Source organism: Microchirus variegatus (genome assembly GCF_963457635.1).
Source record: "Microchirus variegatus genome assembly, chromosome: 11".
Lineage (NCBI taxonomy): Eukaryota > Metazoa > Chordata > Actinopteri > Pleuronectiformes > Soleidae > Microchirus > Microchirus variegatus.
In genome coordinates this window covers 26,691,353-26,711,607 of record NC_139812.1, presented here as the reverse complement: position 1 = coordinate 26,711,607, position 20,255 = coordinate 26,691,353, and the positions used below count along the sequence as shown (strand labels likewise).

Below are 20,255 nucleotides of genomic sequence, written 5' to 3'. Positions count from 1 at the left end.
TACCTACGTAAGTCTTTTTAGCTAACCCTACCTATCCACACCCCAACCCTACCTCCCTACAACTAACTAACCTACCTACTTTAATCAGGTTAGCTAAACCTACCCTACTCTACCTGCCTATATCTAACCCTACCTACCAACAAGACTCAAAGTATAACTACCAACATAACCCTACCTACCAACCCTAACTTATTGACATGACCAATCCTGACTACCTAATGCTAACTGTACCTCTCCATCTCCATAACCCTACTTTGACTGACCTACGTACCTCTAGCTAAACCTAAGCTAAGCTAAACCTAAACCTACCTACATAGCTAACCCTATTTATCTTTATTAAGCCAACCGACCGACCCATGGATCAGTTGTATATTGATGATTTTACTTGTGTCTCTTGTGTTGTGTGTGTGTGTGTGGTGGGTAAACGGTGACGGTGGTGATGTCGTTGTTGTAGTCGTTCTGTTGTTGTCGTTGTCGTTGTTACTGTTCACTTCTGTAGATGTCGGTCATGTGACCGTATATCGCAGATATACCACATGCTGCATCGGTCATACAGTCGTGTGATTGTGTGTCTTTATGTCTTCAAGGTAAGATGTTTGTTTACAATAATGGAACGTGTTTTATTACCGAGATATTTTACCCTGCTGTTTGATAAAAAAAACTGTCTTATTTTGGTTTTATTTTGAAGACACAGTTTACTTTTCTTTGCTTTTGCACTTTTGAGTTGAAGGTATATTTTTTTTAACTCATGTTCAGGAGTTTTCTTTTTTGTTTTTTTGACATTTTCTTTATTTTACGTTAATCTCATCGATCAAACTATGAGTTGAATTGTTGTTGAAACGACTAAGAATCACGTTTAAAATGTAATCATTTAAATTAAAGTCTCTTTAAGTTGGACCAATTTAAAATTACGTGAAGTGGTTACGCACTAATTATGTTCCATTGAATTTGGTTTTAATTTCTGAATTTAGTTTTAAATTGTAGGGACCAATTTTCCTCCAGCGAGTGAAAATATACATAGTTATTTAGAAAATGGCCAATTTGAACAGAAAGACTAACGTTATATAGGCGGTATTTTATGACGTAATTTGTCAGGTTCATTTGTCGACTTGTACGCGACGGTAAACCCCAAATACTCGCGCTAGCTGATTGAAAACGAGGCGACTTATTCACATGTTTATGAACGTGATGAGGTTTTTAGCAGCTCGTTGGGATTTTGGTAGAAAGCTTTGCTTGCGTTCAGTTTCAAACATGCTAGGTTGATGCTATGTCAAGTCTTGGCTTCCAAGTTCGAAGAATGTTTTTATAAAACAACCCCAACTTTTCACACCTGTATCAATGACAAATGACAAATTCTTCAAATTCGCTAACTTTAGATTCAAATTAGTTAAGTTTTTCCATTTTACGGTTTTCAGTGTTCAGGCTGAATGATTAGATTTAAATATTTATTTGCAACCATAATTTCACGCGCAATATGTAAACTGATATTTTATGTGTAATATATTTATCAAAATATACTCGGCGGCGAATGAGGATGAACACTTTGTTTATACTTCAAAAACAATAAAAAAAAAAATATGGAGTGATTAAATGTTTAGGAGTTCTAAAAGATCACAATAATATTTTATTTTTATTTCAACATAAAATGAAACCAATGTGTCACTGGGTTAAACCACATGCGGACGTTGCAATGTGAAGCTAGCTAGCTAACTAATAAGCTAATTAATTTGGGTATTGAAGTAACTTATTTCTTTAGTGATTTCCAGTGTAGGGCTGACTGTCATTTCATGTGCAATATGTACGTATAATTAAACTAAATTCACAATGTATATGTGTTGGTGTATAGACAGTAAAATTAAATGGAGGCTAACCAAAATATCGACTACAGTACTCAAAAAATGAGGAATAAAAACTCTGAATTTAAAGAAAATATAAATTTGTGTAAACTTTTTAAATTGAACAATCGAAAATGTAGTAATTCAATCACAGACTTTGTGATTTTTTTCTCTCAGATTTTTTTTACCAAATTCCGGACTTATTGGATGTGTCAATTCGCTACGTCTCCATTTTTACTTTCAAACGTTTTAAGCAAAATCGTGTGCAGAATTTAAAAAATCAAGGTTTTCTTTTTTTGCTGCGAAACCAGGCTCGATTTCTTCAGATGTTATAAAAGAAACAGAAAGAGGGAGTTTTTTTTTTGTGAAACACAGACGTGAGTAGAGATAAACGAAATGGAGAGGAGAAACTAAACCTGAACGTTGGCTCGATAAAGACCAGGTAAAAGCTCCTGGAGGGGAATCGGGCGATGGAGGGAAATCCTCGGATACCAAGATACTAAATTGTCTGTCAATTAGACACGGCAGCAGCGGTAAGCAGCAGCAGTAAGAAGCAGCAGCAGCAGCTATCAAAACCACTGCTTCAGACTCGCGCAGATCTGATTTCCCTTCTCCCACCGTCTGCTAACCCGCTCGGCCGCGATTAGCGTCAAAGCGTCCGCGATGAGCTCGGCTCGGCCCGGTGTGTTCTTCAGGATCCCCATGATACCAATTACTGGCCATTACATGGTTACTGATCTCACTTCTGCCTCCAAAACCCCCTCTGTAGGATTTCAGAAAGAAAAAAAACCTCCTCCTGACGTCTTACGTTTCCTTAACTCCGCGACTTTGTCTGAACAAAGTGAGTTTAGTGGAATAACTTTGTCCGTCAGGGATCGTCGGATTTCCTTCCTGCCTTTTACGTCTTTTTTCTTCTACTCTAAGACGTCTTTATCCGCGATGACTTCATGCTCTCGCTCGTTCGTAACGAGCCAGATTCGTCTCGTATCGAGGATAATTGATTTCTCGGATTCTTTTAACCCGCTTTGATTTAACGCACACCGTGATCACATATGAACTTGGACGTAAACTTTGGTTTTTCGCTTTATTATGGACATCAATAATCCAACATTTTAATGAATAAACCCCCTTTTTAACACAAAAACAGAACTATTCATTACTTTTTCATTCTTGAGAGGTTTTTCTGTAAAAACGCGGATCTTTCACTGCAAAAAAATTATTTTAAAATAAGCCATAATTTCTTGAAATTGTTATTTTTTTTAACCTAAATAGATAAATAATCTGTGCAAATGAGTTCTGCGCGATAGAAAAATATCAAATTTTGTTTTAATTGTTTTACTTTAAACTCTAAAACAGTGGTTTGTCAGTAAAATTCACTATCACAGATTGGTGTTTGTGTAAATATAAGAAATTCTAAGGTATAAATTTGAACAAAACAAAAATCATGAAAACTTTCACTAATTTTATGTCAATATTTCCTAGTTTTGGTGCACATTATGGTCTGAAAGTGACTTTCATTTATAGAGATTTATAGTTTTGAAAATTCCAGTCAAGCTAAATTTGCTCACCTCAAAATTGAACTCAATTTAAGAATATTTTTAGCTTCTTTTTATTAAGGCTGTTTTTGCAGTGTAAGACTCTAAACACTGTCTGGTACAAAATGTTAGCGGAATCTCGTAAACGTATTCTCGTTCGATTGGGCCTTGAAGATAAATAATGCGATGTTTGATTTGAAATTAATAAATAATGCGGTTGTTGGGATTAAATATTCAGCGATCTCGCTCATTTTCAGTAAACGAAAACATAGGTTTGAACAAAAGCCGACTTTTCTGGCCAATGCGACAATTTCGTAAAAAAAAACTGTCTCTATTTGCAGATGATGTTGAACGTTTCTGACTCGAGAGAAAAACCTGTCCAGACCTTGTTTTCCAGAGTCCTCGTTGGAAAGTTGATTTGTTCCAGAGTTAACGTCAACAAACACAGCTTTAGTTCACACAAATGACACATTTTGAGTTTTCTGAAGCTTTTACCATCAAGAACTCCAGAAAATGTCCAGACTCTTTGTTCTGGACATTTGAAAATGGCATTTTTTGAACTCTTTAGACGATCTCTAAAGTCAACTCCAGAAAATTTCTTTCACTGCATTTCTTTCACTGCAAAAAATGATTTTAAAATAAGCCATAATTTCTTGAAATTGTTTTTTTTTTTTTAAACCTAAATAGATAAATAATCTGTGCAAAAGAGTTCTGCACGATAGAAAAATATCTAATTTTGTTTTAATTGTTGTTTTACTCTAAAACACTGGTTTGTGAGTAAAATTCACCATCACAGATTGGCGTTTGTGTAAATATAAGAAATTCGAAACAGAAACTCGAACAAAACAAAAATCATGAAAACTTTCACTAATTTTACGTCAATATTTACTAGTTTTGTTGCACATTATGGTCTGAAAGTGACTGTAGTATTTATAGTTTTGAAAATTCCAGTCAAGCTAAATTTGCTCACCTCAAAATTGAACTCAATTTAAGAATATTTAGCTTCTTTTTATTAAGGCTGTTTTTGCAGTGCAAGACTCTAAACACTGTCTGGTACAAAATGTTAGCGGAATCTCGTAAACGTATTCTCGTTCGATTGGGCCTTGAAGATAAATAATGCGATGTTTGATTTGAAATTAATAAATAATGCGGTTGTTGGGATTAAATATTCAGCGATCTCGCAAATTTTTTTGTAAACGAAAACTTAGTTTTCAAACAAAAGCCGACTTTTTCCGGCCAATGCGACAATTTCGTAAAAAAAAACTGTCTCTATTTGCAGATGATGTGAACGTTTCTGACTCGAGAGAAAAACCTGTCCAGTCCATGTTGGAAAGTTGATTTATTCCAGAGTTAACGTCAACAAACACAGCTTTAGTTCACACAAATGACACATTTTGAGTTTTCTGAATCTTCATCAGAAGCTTTTACCAGAACTCCAGAAAATGTCCAGACTCTTTGTTCTGGACATTTGAAAATGGCATTATTTTTAACTCGGACGATCTCTAAAGTCAACTCCAGAAAATGTCCAGACTTCTTCTTGTGGCATTTCTTTCACTGCAAAAAATGATTTTAAAATAAGCCATCATTTCTTGAAATTGTTATTTTTTTAACCTAAATAGATAAATAATCTGTGCAAAGGAGTTCTGCACGATAGAAAAATATCTAATTTTGTTTTAATTGTTTTACTTTAAACTCTAAAACAGTGGTTTGTGAGTAAAATTCACTATCACAGAATGGCGTTTGTGATGATGTGAACGTTTCTGACTCGAGAGAAAAACCTGTCCAGACCTTGTTTTCCAGAGTCCATGTTGGAAAGTTGATTTGTTCCAGAGTTAACGTCAACAAACACAGCTTTAGTTCACACAAATGACACATTTTGAGTTTTCTGAATCTTCATCAGAAGCTTTTACCATCGAGAACTCCAGAAAATGTCCAGACTCTTTGTTCTGGACATTTGAAAATGGCATTTTTTGAACTCTAAAGTCAACTTCAGAAAATGTCCAGACACCTTTTTGTGACATTTGTGCACTAATGTGTGTTTTTTTAAGGGTTAGGTTTTTCTACCCAAACGATCTCCGGCTGCTTTTATTGTTACCGTTTCCTCGCGTTAACTCCAGAAAATGTCCAGACCCGTTTTTTTTGTTTTTTGTCTTTCGAACCACAGAAAAGGACAGATTTTGTGTCTCAGCCACAGAAACTCTGTCCGTGGACAAACTTTTAATGAATGAACTTCAGCAACTTTTATCGGCCGTCGCTTTGAATCCTGGTTCTGGTTCCTCCGTGTTTTTTGCCCCGGGGCTCCTGGACTTAGTGGATGATGAAGTGTTGAGAGTGAGACACGAGCTCCAGTTTTTGGGGGGAATTTGGAAAAAAGTGGAAAGTCGTGGTCTGGTCAATAATGTAAAGTTTTTAAAATGTTTGGCTCAGAGTGGGTTTTTCTTTGGTTCTGGATTAACTGAGGATCTGGTCTTGATGTGGTCTTTGTGTGTGTGAGACCTGACCACCATCACAGTCGAGAAGCTTCTGGGAAAACCAGGATATTGTGGACCGGACTCTAGGGATTGAGGATAAAGGGAGCTCAGGTCACAACATTCCGTGTGTGTGGGTGTGTGTGTGTGTGTGGACAGATTCTGTGTGTGTGTGTGTGTGTGTGTATGCATTAGCATCTCATTGCTGGAGGATCTGATTTGTCCCGACGTGGGAATTATGTTTGCATTTTCATTTTCTCCGTCACCAAACGTGTCCTGACAGATTCTGTCCACCAGGCAGGACTTGAACCCCCCTCCCACACACACACACACACACACACACACACACACACACACACACACACACACACACACACACACACACACACCCTCTGTCTCACGACACCACAGATGCTGCTCTAAAGCCACAGTTGCTCAGATTAGAAGAGACAGAAACCAGAGCCGCGTCAGATCCCGGTTTCAGGATCCGTGTCGTCGGCCGGACCGGAGTCTGACCTCTGACCTTTATCGCATGACGGCCGTTTTATTAGGCACACGTTTGTTTGAATTGTTTTACTGAAAACAATTCGTAAAAAAATGGTACGGTCATAGAATGTTCCATGGAGAATCCGTTTTGGTTGTTATTGACATACAGGGAATTTGTAGATTATTAAATATATGCTGAAAAAAAAAGAAAAACATGATACGGTTATATATTTTTTAAAGGGTAAAGGCTAAATCCAAACAAACTAAACATGTTGAGAACCGTTTTGATTGTTCCAGAGTTCATAAAAGTTAAAAAAAATGACAGATTTTCCGGTGCAAAACAAACAAAATGACAAGAAGACGGGCTGAGATTAAGACGAGATTAGAGCTCATTTTTGGACAAAAATTTGAAAAAATTAGAAAAACAACGTAAAAACGACTTCAATGGACAAAAATATTTGTAGTATTTGTGCTTTTGTTTGTACCGCAGATTAGAGATTAGAGATTAAGATTATATTAGACTTCATTGATCTCATTCTCGGACAATGTTTATGTCCAAAAAATGAGCAAAACAACGTAAAAATACGACTTCAGTGGACAAAAATATTTGTAGTATTTGTGTATTTTTGTTTGTACAGCAGATCAGAGATTAAGGTTATATTAGACTTTATTGATCTCGTTAGAAACAATGAAAAAAATGAGGAAAACGACGTAGAAATACGAATTTAATGGACAAATGTATTTGTCGTGACTGTGTAGAATATACAAAAAATAGAAGTTCTTTCATTTGTTTGTTTTTAGTTCTGTTTATAACTTTCTGTCCATCCTCGGATCTTAAATGGACGTCAGTTAGCGTCACCTCAGAACACGCCCTTTATTTTAACATTTTGATTACAGTGTCATTACATCATTTCCTTGTTACAGTTTTTCCCAAATCACAAAATAACGGTCGTAAATTTAGTATTCATTTTGACCCAAAATGACATAAAAAAACAATTTGGGGACCCCAAATTGTTTCCCTGCGACCCACGTGTGGGCCCCCGACCCAGTGTTTGGGAACCTCTGTCTTAAAAGCATGACACGTGTCTGCATTTGTCTTCATCGTTTGTGTTTTTATCGTTAAATTGTACGTTTTTGTGTCCTTCACGTCCTTCACGTCCTCCTCTGCTGCTGCTGCTGCTGCTGTCGTCTCTGTCTCTGTGTCCCTGATGTCTTTGTCTGTCTTTGTCTGTCTTTGTGTCTCTGTGTCTCATCCTCTGTCCTCTGTGTGTGACCTTTGTACCGCTTGTCTTTTTCCATTCTCCTCAGCCAAATATAAGTATAACGGATATGTCCGATCACGTAAGTCTTTGTTTCCTCTGTGCACAAATCTCTACTGTTTTAGCACCTAAACCTCGTCCTCCTCGTTTGCCTCAGTCTTTATTATTATCATTATTATTATTATTATTATTATCTTCTCCCTTTAGCTCATGTCGATGTTTAAAGTTGTTCATTTTTTAAATGGCAGTTTAAAAAAAAAAAAAAAATCCTCACTTTTCACTTTTTTTACCCTGTAGTTTTGCTCGAAACTAAGAATATATATATATTTATATATATTTATTATATATAATATAATATAATATATATCAGTAAAATATTCTTTTTTTTATATGTTTTTTTTTTCCTGTATTGTGCTGCTTGTAGCAGCAGATGGCGCTACAACACCAGGCAACAGTGGAAGTCAAAAAGAGGCCGGGGTTCGTTTCAAAGCTGATTGCAATTTAGGTAAATAATAATAGTAAGAATAAGAAAAATTAAAGTAATAATAAGAATATTAAGAATAATAATGCATTAAGAATATTTGTGTGTTTTTATTTATTTTAAATTTTTTTAATTTTGTGATGCAATGTTTTTTTTCCTTTTCTTTGATTTCCTCTTTTAAACAGCGGCAAAACGATAAAAAATAGCTTATTTAGCAAAAATGCATGGCTTATTTTTTTTTATTTGTATTATTATTATTATTATTATTATTGTTGTTATTATTTAAAAATTAGCTGTTTTTTGTTTTTTTTTGCAAAACAGCATTTTTGCCGTTTTTTTTCCTCCTCTCTTATTTTCTACGTTATTTACACGAACGTGAACTCGATGATATTTGGACGCACAGGAAGTCGTCGTCGTCATCGTCGTGTGATTAGCAGGGCAGGACATAGGGGGGGACGGGAGGGGGGGGGGGTTCGACCTGTCACGGCGGGTGAACGCTCTTTAGAAAGCGATGCTTTGACAGGAGGCAGATGATGATGATGATGATGATGATGACGACGACGAGTCCAGGAATCGTCGGTGGCCTCGCGTGGATCGCAGGAGGCAGCTGACGACCGACGTAAACGTCTGGATGTTTATCGCCCGCGGCAACGAACGCGAGCCCCCGATGTGTCGTCTGAGGAAAAAGAGAAAAACAGCAAAACTGAAGAAGAAGAAAAAGAAGAAGAAGAAGAAGAAGAAGAGCAAATCCAGCCCTCTTTTTGTTCTCGGAGTCAAATTTACGACCGGGATATTTTACCGTGTGTGTGTGTGTGTGTGTGTGTGTGTGTGTGTGTAGTAGAAGGTCACGGCTGCACATGTCCGCCGCGCAAAAACTGACACGACGGCACTTTTATTCAGAAATTTTACCCCCAAAAAACATGTAATATTTCAAGTTATAGGTCGACTATTAAGGTTATTCAGATTTTTTTTTTTTTTTTTACCAAATTTCAGTTTAAATATATATATAATATATCAAAAATATCAAATATAACTAGAGTAATTATGATAAATAAAGTGTCCTCTCTCCAATTAACATTTAATATACGATTGTATACAGCATTTGCGATGGGAAATAATGTATAAAGTAAATCAAAACATACAAATCTACCAAAAAAAAGGCAGCAGTTTGTCCAATAATTGGTCAAAAATAAAGGCAAATATCTGCCAAATAATATATTTCATAAATAATTAAACAGAATAATACTAATAATGTCAAAAATATTTAAGTCTACATTTCTAAATCTACATTTGTACAGATTTTTGTCTAAATTACCAACAAATAATTAACCGTTAGTGAATATAACATTGACAATTATCACAAAATCATAATTGTGATCACAATTTCAGTCATAAATGTCCAAATTAACACTTAAGATAAGATAAGGGAAGATTATAAATGGTAACGTTACATTAAAAACTACAAATTAAAAATATTATATACTAATAATATAATGTCAATAAAACTGGATTTACGAGATTATTAAATTAACTCCTTTACTTTAAAGTTTAAAGACTTTTATTTTGAAGGATTTAGTCGCGACTCTTTAGACGCTTTGACATAAATGATGACTTTAAAAATGAAAGTGATTGTTTTACACGTCTGTTTTTATTTAAAACACGTGTTTTTTTCTCTCTCTGTTGAACTGAGAGAGAGAAAAAAAAGCTTCTAATTAATTCATGTTCGTCAAAGTAAAAGAGTCTTTGAACGTCGACGTTAAAACATCTGTTTTTAGAAAACGATCACGGTTTCCTGCTGTGTTGTTTTTTTTTTATAATTTATGGCCTGAAAACTTCAACTTTATCGACACATGAAGACGACGACGTCACGCGGGACAAAATGAGTCTGTGATGAAAAGAAGTTTGATTGTCGCTCAGATTAAAAAAGTCTTTTCTTATTAAATTAGGAGAAAAAAACGTCGTCGCTGCCGTTGATCTGAACTTGCCGACATTAACCGGATAGAAGTTGAAAATACGCTGAGTCACCGATCGCAAATCATTGTAAAGAACCCGGAAATGGTAAAAAAAAAAAATGCAGACTCCACATTCCCGGATCAGCGTTCCCATAGAAATAATAAAGAAAACTGTAAACAATGTCGTCGTAAACGGTGACTCAGCATCTTCAACTGATCGTAGTACGGAAAACGGGTAAAAACATGTCGACTCGGCATTCCAAAAAATGGTGTCGCTCCCCATCGCTGACTCAGCATTTCCTTCTCAGAAAATAAAGACAAAGGAGCGCTATAGTTGGGAATGCTGAGTCAGCATTTCCTAAGAAAATTAAGAAAAAATGTAGTTGGGATTGCTGACTCAGCATTTCCCACTAAAGCAATACAATAAAAGGAAAGCTATAGTTGGGATTGCTGATTCATCATTTCTTAAGAAAATGGAGCACTATAGTTGGGAATCCTGACTCAGCATTTCCCACTAAAGCAATAAAGTACAAGGAAAGCTATAGTTGGGATTGCTGACTCAGCATTTCCTAAGAAAATGGATCACTATAGTTGGGAATGCTGACTCAGCATTTCCTACTAAAACAATAAAGTTAAAGGAATACTATAGTTGGGAATGCTGACTCAGCATTTCCTAAGAACATTAGGAAAATGGAGCACTATAGTTGGGAATGCTGAGTCAACATTTCCTACTAAGAAAATAAAGAAGCAGGAACACTGTAGTTGGGATTGCTGACTCAGCATTTCTTAAGAAAATTAAGAAAAATTTAGTTGGGATTGCTGACTCAGCATTTCTTAAGAAAATTAAGAAAAATTTAGTTGGGATTGCTGACTCAGCATTTCCTTCTCAGAAAATAAAGATATAGGAACACTATAGTTGGGGATGCCGGCTCAGCATTTCCCACTAAAACAATAAAGTAAAGGGAATGCTATAGTTGGGAATGCTGACTCAGCATTTCCTTCTAAGAAAAAAAAGGAAGCAGGAACACTATAGTTGGGATTGCTGACTCGGCATTTCCTAAGAAAATGGATCACTATAGTTGGGAATGCTGACTCAGCATTTCCTTCTAAGAAAATAAAGAAGCAGGAATACTATTGTTGGTATTGCCGACTCCGCATTTCCTACTAAAACAATAAAGTTAAAGGAATACTATAGTTGGGAATGCTGACTAATCATTTGGGTATGGTGCCGTACTTTGGGATTGCCGACTCGGCATTTCCTACTAAAACAAAGAAAAAAGAAAACTATAGTTGGGAATAGTCCGGTACGTTGGGATTGCCGACTCATCTTTTCCTGAGCACTAACTCATGAGTCAGCGCTTCTCTCTCTCTCACCCTCTTTATTCTCCATTGTTTGACAGTCACGGACGACGTTAGACCTTCGTCCATAAAGCGATCGGTAAACGCCGCCGCCGCCGCCTGCTCCTCCTCCTCCAACCATTTCCCGGACCCGAGAGTCTCCGCCCACGTCCCGCTCGTTAATAACCGTAAAGGAAGTCTCCTCCCCCCCGCCGCCGCCGCCGCCGACGCTTCGCGGCTCCGCCTCAGTCTGTCCGGCCCCGCCTCCAGGTCCCTGCGGGCCGAGAGTCGGCTGAGCCGGGCCCGCAGTCTGCCGGTGAAATACCGCTACCACGCCAGTAACGCCGTGCTGCTCGGTCGCAGTAGGAACCGTAGGTGGCGCTGTTTAGCGGCGATTGCATCAGTTCGGTGACACCCCGGCTCGTCCCCGTCGCCTCCCGTTTTTTTTTGCTCTGGTTTTTTCTGCACGAAGGCTCAACTCTGAAGCTTTGCATGGATTAACGCAGATTATTTTTAATCGCTAGCATCGTAATCCAGAAGTTACTATTACTACTATTAAAAAGTGCATTAGAGGAAGAATTATTTGTAAAAAAAAAAAAAGTGCTTTTGATGTGAGTTTCTGTGAGTAGCCCCCCCTGCAGGAGAGGAAATGTCAGACGGTGACATTTCATTAGAGTCATATTTCTTTTGTTATGAGCAGAAATTAAGTGACAGTGTTGTTTTTGGAAATAGCCGCCGCCGCTGCTTCTTCTTCTTCTATTCTTTTTTTGTTGTTGCACTAATCTCATGCTGTGTTATTGATTCCTAACCAAAGGACTAATGCGGCTTCTGAAGTGACAGCGACTGCACTTGGCATTTTGTGCCGAGAGGTCGTCGAGTGTCGCGCGAACGCGTGGAAGCTGTTCAAAAAACAAACCCTCAGACGGTCGAGACGATCGCCGCCACTTCCTCTTTAAAAAAATAGTTAAAAAAACCAAACAATAATAGTCTTTTGTTTCTTTGACAAGACGCTGAACTTTAATCAAAAATAATCTCAACCACGTAACACCAAAAGTGTCAAAAAACGAAATATTTCATCTTAAAGCTGCAGTAGGCGAGATCACAATCCCAAATTTAGCAACGTCACGGCCTCGTGTTAAAGCTGCTCTGGTTGATCGTCTTTGATGTTTTTTTTTACTCTGCCGAGACCGAACTGAGGGAGCGTTTGTGTCTATACACCAGCAGAGCAGGGGCGGGCGCGGGCGGAGTCGAGAAGCAGAATTATCTTCCGAAACTGTGTCGCCGGGCGACGCGAGAGCTAAACGCGGCTATAGTATTGTTGCAGGCTAAATGGAACGCAGCCATCATTCACTGCGGCCTCTCAAAATGGCTGCCATGACAGAGGTACTTTCCCGCCAATTTCTCTCGCTCTAATCTATCGCAACAGATCTAATTATGTTGCGTTCAGTTTACATCGTAAGTCAGAAGTGGAGTCGGTTATGTAACGCAACGCCTGAGTTTATCGCGTTCCAGTTGAGAAGTTATGGGGGAAAACGATGCAGATATACAGTATTTTGGGCTAGCTATTGTTAGCATATTTTGCAACGTAGCAACGTTTCCACTGATAAAAACCAAACAGTACTCTGTGTACGACTGATTTAACGTGAAATAAATGACACTTAAGTGCAATTGACTACTAATAGACTATTGACGTCACTGGCGGCCATCTTGGAATCCTGTGTCATGGTCTTCCAAGGTCGTTCCTACTTCCTTTAAAAACAATCCTGCCTACTGTACCTTTAAAAAAAACCCATTGATTTTTCAGCTAAACCTGTAAAAAACGACCTTGACGAGCGTTTACTCGCTGCTTTTCACGCTCCACTGACTCTCAGCTACGTTAGCGCAGCTTGATGTGTGCTGACAATGCTAACCTGGCATGGAGGCGGACCTGTAGAAGAGCGATTTTAGTACCAGATATTATATTATATTAAAGGTGATATTTAAGTGGGGTTTTTTTTTCCTGTGAGATTGTGACATATTGTTAGCACTGTCTTCACCTAGCAAGCTGCTGTCTTGGATGCTAACTGGCTGCTAGCAATGGCGCACATTTTAGCCACTTAATAAAAACCTCACCTGTTAAAATCTTCATCTACGATAGCTTAAGAATTAGTTTCGCGACTTTATTTCGCTATTAGACGAGCTGCTACTAGCTTAAAATTCTAGTTGCCGCCAATTTGTGGACCTTTCGCTCTCCTGCACCAAATCCCATAGAGAAAATCAACGTTTTTAGCTTTAGCTGCTGCTCTGCCGCTGCCTGATTTGTTGAGTTTGTGTCGCTGAAGTGAATCAGAAATGAAGGTTTTTAAAACGCAGAATTCACAAAATAACGCACTTTCATCGTATTCACGTCGGCAGCAGTGAATCAGCGACTCCTGTTGAGTCGGCGGTTTTTACGAAACGACACAAGTTTTGGTTTCTCGCCAGAAAAAGGACGTTTAACGGCAAAAATAAAGCGACAAACGCGTTCTTAATACGTCGTAGACTTTATTAGGTGAACATTTTAGTACGTGGTTAAATGTTTGTTTTTTTGATGTTGTTGTTGTTTTTGTGCTGGCAGCCATGTTACATGTCACTGAGAGCAGTCAAAAAACAACAAACCATCCATACTCTAAAAAAATTATAAAATCCATGTGTTTTAACCGCATCGATGTCATCGTCACTGCTTTTCCCGCTCACATCCAGCGACAGCGGCGAGTCCGGTCCAGGTTTTGTTTTGTTTTAAACGTCGTAGACGAACACGTCGAGGTCACTGCGGAAGCTTATGGACGTTTTCAGGGCCGTTAAAAATATCTTAATAAAATTTAAAAAAACGTTGGTTTTTCTGCGTGGTTTTTCTCCTGCTTTATCGTCCACTACTAATTTTGACACTGGATTTATTAATTTCACCCCTTTCTTTTATTTTTTTTCCTTTTATTTTTTGATTTATTTTGTATTATTTGTCATGTCAGATCCAGGTTTTATTTTGTTGTTGTTTTTGTTATTATTATTTTGTTTTATTTTATTTTATTATTACACTTCCTGACTTCCTGTTGCGTGTGTGTGTTTTCCGCAGTCGAAGACGAGCACCCGTCGGCGCTGTCGCCCAAGAAGAAGCAGCGCAACGGAGGCATGAGGAACTCGCCCAACTGCTCACCCAAGATGACGAGGTAAGAGACGCTTATTTCCTTTATTTTATTTTATTATTTTTATTTTAAATGTGTGTGTGAGTGAGAGCAGGAAGTCAGTCGGGTAAAAAGGTTGCAGACGCTTCAGAGGCTGCTGAAGGTGAGACGGTTGCCGGGTAAATGAAGGCTGGCAGACGATGGAGGCGAAGCGAAGGCCGTTAATGACGGAGCTGAAATAACATTTCTGTCATGAAAAGTCTTATATTATTTATTTTTATTTTATTATTTTATTTTATTTTAACGTGGCTTTAAAGTCACAGCTGTCACCTCCTCGGGTCTGGTCCACATGTTCTCCTTAAACAATGCTGGCACTAATGACACCGGCAACCAATCACAGCAGAGACCTGCACACGCTCACTGTGCCCTCAGGCTACTGTGTGTGTGTGTGTGTGTGTGTTCTTGTACTTGTGGCATACTGAGGACCAGTGAGGGGTTTTTAACCAACAAAGTGAGGTCATTTTTACAAAGTGAGGACATTTTAGCCAGTCCTCACTTTGTTTTCATTGAAATCACTTCCTTAGGTTGCTGTAACATGCTATACTCAATTTGTCAAAAAAAAAAAATCACATTTTGGACAACATAGTATAGTATGACGTTTTTGTCAAATTTTGGACCAAAAAATTTTGAGTCAAATTTTTTTTTTTTAATTTTGGTTGACATAGTATAAGTATGATGTTTTTGTAAAATTTTGGACCAAAAAATTTTGGTCAAATTTTTGTAAAATTTTGGTCAACATAGTATAAATATGATGTTTTTGTAAAATTTTGGACCAAAATTTTTTGGTCACATTTTTTTTAAATTTTGGTCAACATAGTATAAGTATGGTGTTTTTGTAAAATTTTTGACCAAAAAATGTTGGGTCAAATTATTTTTAAAGTTTTGGTCGACATAGTATAAGTATGATGTTTTTGTAAAAGTTTGGACCAAACATTTTTGGTATTTTTTTTTTAATATTGGTGGACATAGTATAAGTATAATGTTTTTGTAAAATTTTGGACCAAAAAAAAAAAGAAATCGTAAAAGTTTCACACACTTTTTGCTCTGGGGCTCCACCTGCAGACATTTTATGCTACTGCAACCAGTAGTTCTTTATAGATGTCATTCATGAAGTAGATATTTGTAATTGTGTTGATATATAAAGTGGAAATGCTTTGTCAGTAACCCAGTCCTCAGTATGCAGCAAGTACAAGAATGTGTGTGTGTGTGTTCTTGTACTTTTGGCATACTGAGGACCAGTGAGGGGTTTTTAACCAACAAAGTGAGGTCATTTTTACAAAGTGAGGACATTTTGGCCGGTCCTCACTTTGTCTTCATTGAAATCCCTTCCTCAGGTTGTAAACATGCTAACTCTGGTCCTCAATTTAGTACAAAAACCCCGTTTTCCAGCCCTGGTGTTTCACACACTTTTTGCTCTGGGGCTCCACCTGCAGACATTTCATGGTACTGCACCCAGTAGTTTTTTTTTGTAGATGTCATTCATGAAGTAGATATTTGTAATTGCAGGGTATCGGCGGGGTCTTAAAAAGTCTTAAATGCAATCATTTGAATTTAAGGCCTTAAAATGTCATTTATAAAGGTTAAAATGGTTGATTTATAAAGTGGAAATGCTGGTCCTCACTTTGCCTGCACTTATACCCGGTCCTCATTATGCACCAAGTACAAGAATGTGTGTGTGTGTGTGTGTGTGTGTGTGTGTGTCTGTCGTATCGTCACAATCAAATATGAATTTAAAAAAAAACAATAAAAACATTTCACCTCTCTCCGCTTTTATCTCGTCGCGCCGAATTAAAGTTGCCGCTAATTGATTTTGAGACGTTAAAAGTATTCTCGCGTGTTTGAGGTTCGGAGGACGACGACGAAGATGAAGACGATGAAGACGTGACGCGACGGAAACACTCGCAGCTGATGTGTTTTCGTGGTCGTCGTCATTTTCATTGTCGTCGTCATCGTCGTCAGTGTCGGCGTCGTCGTGGAGAAACAAACACGGCAGTCGCTGAAATAAACATTAAAGTCATATTTTAATCATATTTACACAAATCACTATATTTTACTGTAACACTATGACCTTATTTCCTATTTTCTACCACAGTGTTTTGTTATTTTATGTAATTTTTACAGGTATTTTCATGGGTATTATTTCACTTTTTTAATATAATCTTAAAATATAATACTTTTATCTTATTCTCTTTGACCCTTTTGTTTATTTTATGGATTATTTTGTTTGTTTTCGGTTTTAATTTCTTGCAGATTTGTCTCTCAGCAGTTTTTTTCAGTTATTTCTAAGCTTTTACCTGGAAATTATACCCGAAATTATTCAGTTTTACTGTAATATTACTTATTGATTTACCCCCGTTTGGGATTATTTTGTTCTTTTTGGAGTTAATTCATCTCCATGTTTGTGTTTAATGAGAATATAATTCATGTTCTAGTAGAAATAATTCACTTTTACTATAATTTTACTCCTTTTATTCACCCATTTGGGATTATTTAGCTCTTTTTGGTGTTAAATTGTGTTTAATGAGCATATAATTCATATTCTAGTAGAAATAATTCACTTTTACTACAATATTACATATTTTATTCACCTTTTTAGGATTATTTTGTTCTTTTTGGTGTTAAATGTTGTTTAATGAGAATATAATTCATATTCTACTAGAAATAATTCACTTTTACGATAATTGTACATCTTTTATTCACCTTTTTAGGATTATTTTGTTCTTTTTGGTGTTAAATGTTGCGTTTATTGAGCATATAATTCATATTCTAGTAGAAATGATTCACTTTTATGCTAATATCACTTCTTTTATTGCAAGAAAAACAACGTTTAGTGGCGTTTTACTTCATTTACGGGCGTTTAACTCTTTGTTTTCGGAGCCGTCGTCGTCGTCGTACTGCGGCGTTTGTGTTTTCCTGACGTCGTAGTCGAATTCTTTGTGTTTGTGTTGGTTTCCCTGAGGCAGCGTCTCCTCCTCCTCCTCCTCCTCCTCCTGGTGTGTGTGTGTGTGTGTGATTTTGTCCAGTGCTTGTCAAGCCTCCGCACACACACACACTCACACACACACTTAATAAGCCTTCACACACGCAGAACCATTAGCTCGACGCGCTCTCGTTTGCAGCGTCGTCTTTTATCCCCGATGCCCTTCAAAATAAAATAGAGTAAAATAACGACGACGGAAAATAAATAAACCCTCGTCGTCGTCTTTATCTTCTCGTGTTCTTAAAGGACGAATATTATCCCCGTGTGTGTGTGTGTGTGTGTGATAATAACTCTTGAGCAGTTATTTACTCACTTTTGAAACAAGGGAGAAAAAAAATAAATTGTGTGTGTGTGTGTGTGTGTGTGTGTTTGGGGGGGGGGGGGGTTGTGCGTTTTCTTCAAAGCGGTGTCAAAGTTTTCTCTGCTTTAGGGTCTGCTTGTGTATTCCGTGTCGGCTCCTGTGTGCCGAGGATGACAGCTCCTCTGTTATAGGTGCACATTTATTTTATTTATTTATTTATTTATTTATTTATTTATTTATTTATTTATTTATTTATTTATTTATTTTATTATTCTCCAAGTCTTAGCCTTCAGCGAACACATCAAATTACCCGTCACACACACACACACACACACACATACACAGCTGCCCCCATGAACACACACACACACACACACACACAAAACCACATATATGTGTGTGTATATATATATATATATATATATATATAAATAAGTATTTTACAATATATATGTAACAGTTTACAAGGTGTGTGTGTTTTATGCACAATGAAAAGTGATTGTTTGAGGTCGCCTTAGGGATATTTTACTCTACAAGCACAGAGGGGAGGGGGGGGGGGGGCACTGTGTGTGTGTGTGTGTGTGTGTAGTCATATTTGGCCTCTCGCAGCCTAAAGGCCTTTGTAAATAAATAATGATCAACAGATTGGCTGTGGGCTTTTGAAAAGCATGCCTTTGTCAGTTTGCATGATGGGGGGGTGATGGTGGTGTGGGGGCCCGGGGGGGGGGGGGGGGGTGTGTTCAAAGCCACAGTGTTGCCTTCATAGTCGAGGGAGAGAGGGATTGTGGGAGAACGCTCTCTCTCTCTCTCTCTCTCTCTCCCCCCCCCCCCCGTCTGTGGAACACTGGAATAACTCAACTCTGTTTGAATCACACTGTAACACTGAGGGGAAATGGTGTAAGAGGATGATTTGTCGTTTATAAACTTTATAAAACATTTGGTTTGATGTTTCATACAAACATGTTTTTCTTATGCACTAAAAAAACGTCAGTTAAATCAAATAAATAAAGAGTTACTTTATTTTTGCTGGAAATTTTCTCCCAGAAGAAGATTTTTATTACGACTAAGTCTTTGTTATCACGACTGAGTCTTCATGACTAAGTCTTCATGTTATTACGACTAAGTCTTCATGACTAAGTCTTTATTATCACGACTAAGTCTTCACGACTAAGTCTTCATATCATGACTTAGTCTTCATGACTAAGTCTTTGTTATTATGACTAAGTCATATCACGACTAAGTCTTTGTTATCATGACTAAGTCTTCATATCACGACTAAGTCTTTGTTGTCATGACTAAGTCTTTGTTATTATGACTAAGTCTTCATATCACGACTAAGTCTTTGTTATCACGACTAAGTCTTTGTTATGACTAAGACTTCATAATATTACGACTAAGTCTTCATGACAAAGTCTTTTTTATCACGACTAAGTCTTCACAACTAAGTCTTTGTTATCATGACTAAGTCTTCATATCACAACTAAGTCTTTGTTATCATGACTAAGTCTTCATATCACAACTAAGTCTTTATTATCATGACTAAGTCTTCATCACTAAGTTTTCACGACTAAGTCTTTGTTATCATGACTAAGTCTTCATCACTAAGTCTTCATGTTATTACGACTAAGTCTTCATGACTAAGTCTTTGTTATCATGACTAAGTCTTCATATCACGACTAAGTTTTCATGACTAAGTCTTTATCATGACTAAGTCTTCACGACTAAGTCTTCATGACTAAGTCTTTGTTATCATGACTAAGTCTTCATATCATGACTTAGTCTTAGTAATCATGACTAAGTCTTCATGACTAAGTCTTCACGACTAAGTCTTCATGACTAAGTCTTCATATCACAACTAAGTCTTCACGACTAAGTCTTTATGTTATCACGACTAAGTCATTACGACTAAGTCTTCACGACCAAGTCTTCACGTTTTCACGACTAAGTCATCATGACTAAGTCTTAATGTTATCATGACTAAGTGTTCATATGACGACTAAGTCTTCACAACCAAGTCTTCATGACTTAGTCTTCATGATTAAGTCTTCACAACCAAGTCTTCATCTTCATGACTAAGTCTTCATGACTAAGTCTTCATCTTCATGACTTAGTCTTCAGGACTTTATAACGAAGCTAAGCTAAGTTTTCTCGTTATCCGCTGATATATTTCCTACATTTTTTTCTTAATCCAAACACAAACTCATGTCTTCAGCGAATCACCTGTCAAGATTAAATCAAACTGTCAATCAAACCGTTCTGGGATTAAAAAGCAGACGTTCCTTGTGTTTAGAGATAGATTTCAGTCACAGTCAATCAATCAATCAATCAATCAATCAATCGGTGTCACGTCAGACATTGTTTTTTAAAAAGTCTTTTAGTTTCAGTCGAAGTTAGTTTGACGTTTCACGCGTTAAACCTGA

At 37.2% G+C, this 20,255-nt stretch overlaps 1 protein-coding gene across 2 annotated transcripts in view; it reads left to right on the top strand.

Moving 5' to 3' along the window:
- The window catches only part of kcnma1a (potassium large conductance calcium-activated channel, subfamily M, alpha member 1a), a gene marked incomplete at both ends in the record, with an annotated part of 217,230 nt that overhangs the window by 160,620 nt on the left and 36,355 nt on the right, over positions 1–20,255 (top strand). Inside the window, 3 exons of one of the 2 annotated variants that reach the window (XM_083897754.1) lie at positions 7,633–7,665; positions 8,008–8,088; positions 14,446–14,539. In XM_083897754.1, the coding sequence (XP_083753880.1) occupies positions 7,633–7,665; positions 8,008–8,088; positions 14,446–14,539 (208 nt within the window). The remainder of the gene's footprint in view (positions 1–7,632; positions 7,666–8,007; positions 8,089–14,445; positions 14,540–20,255) is intronic. The other variant, XM_083897755.1, reaches the window with a different exon arrangement.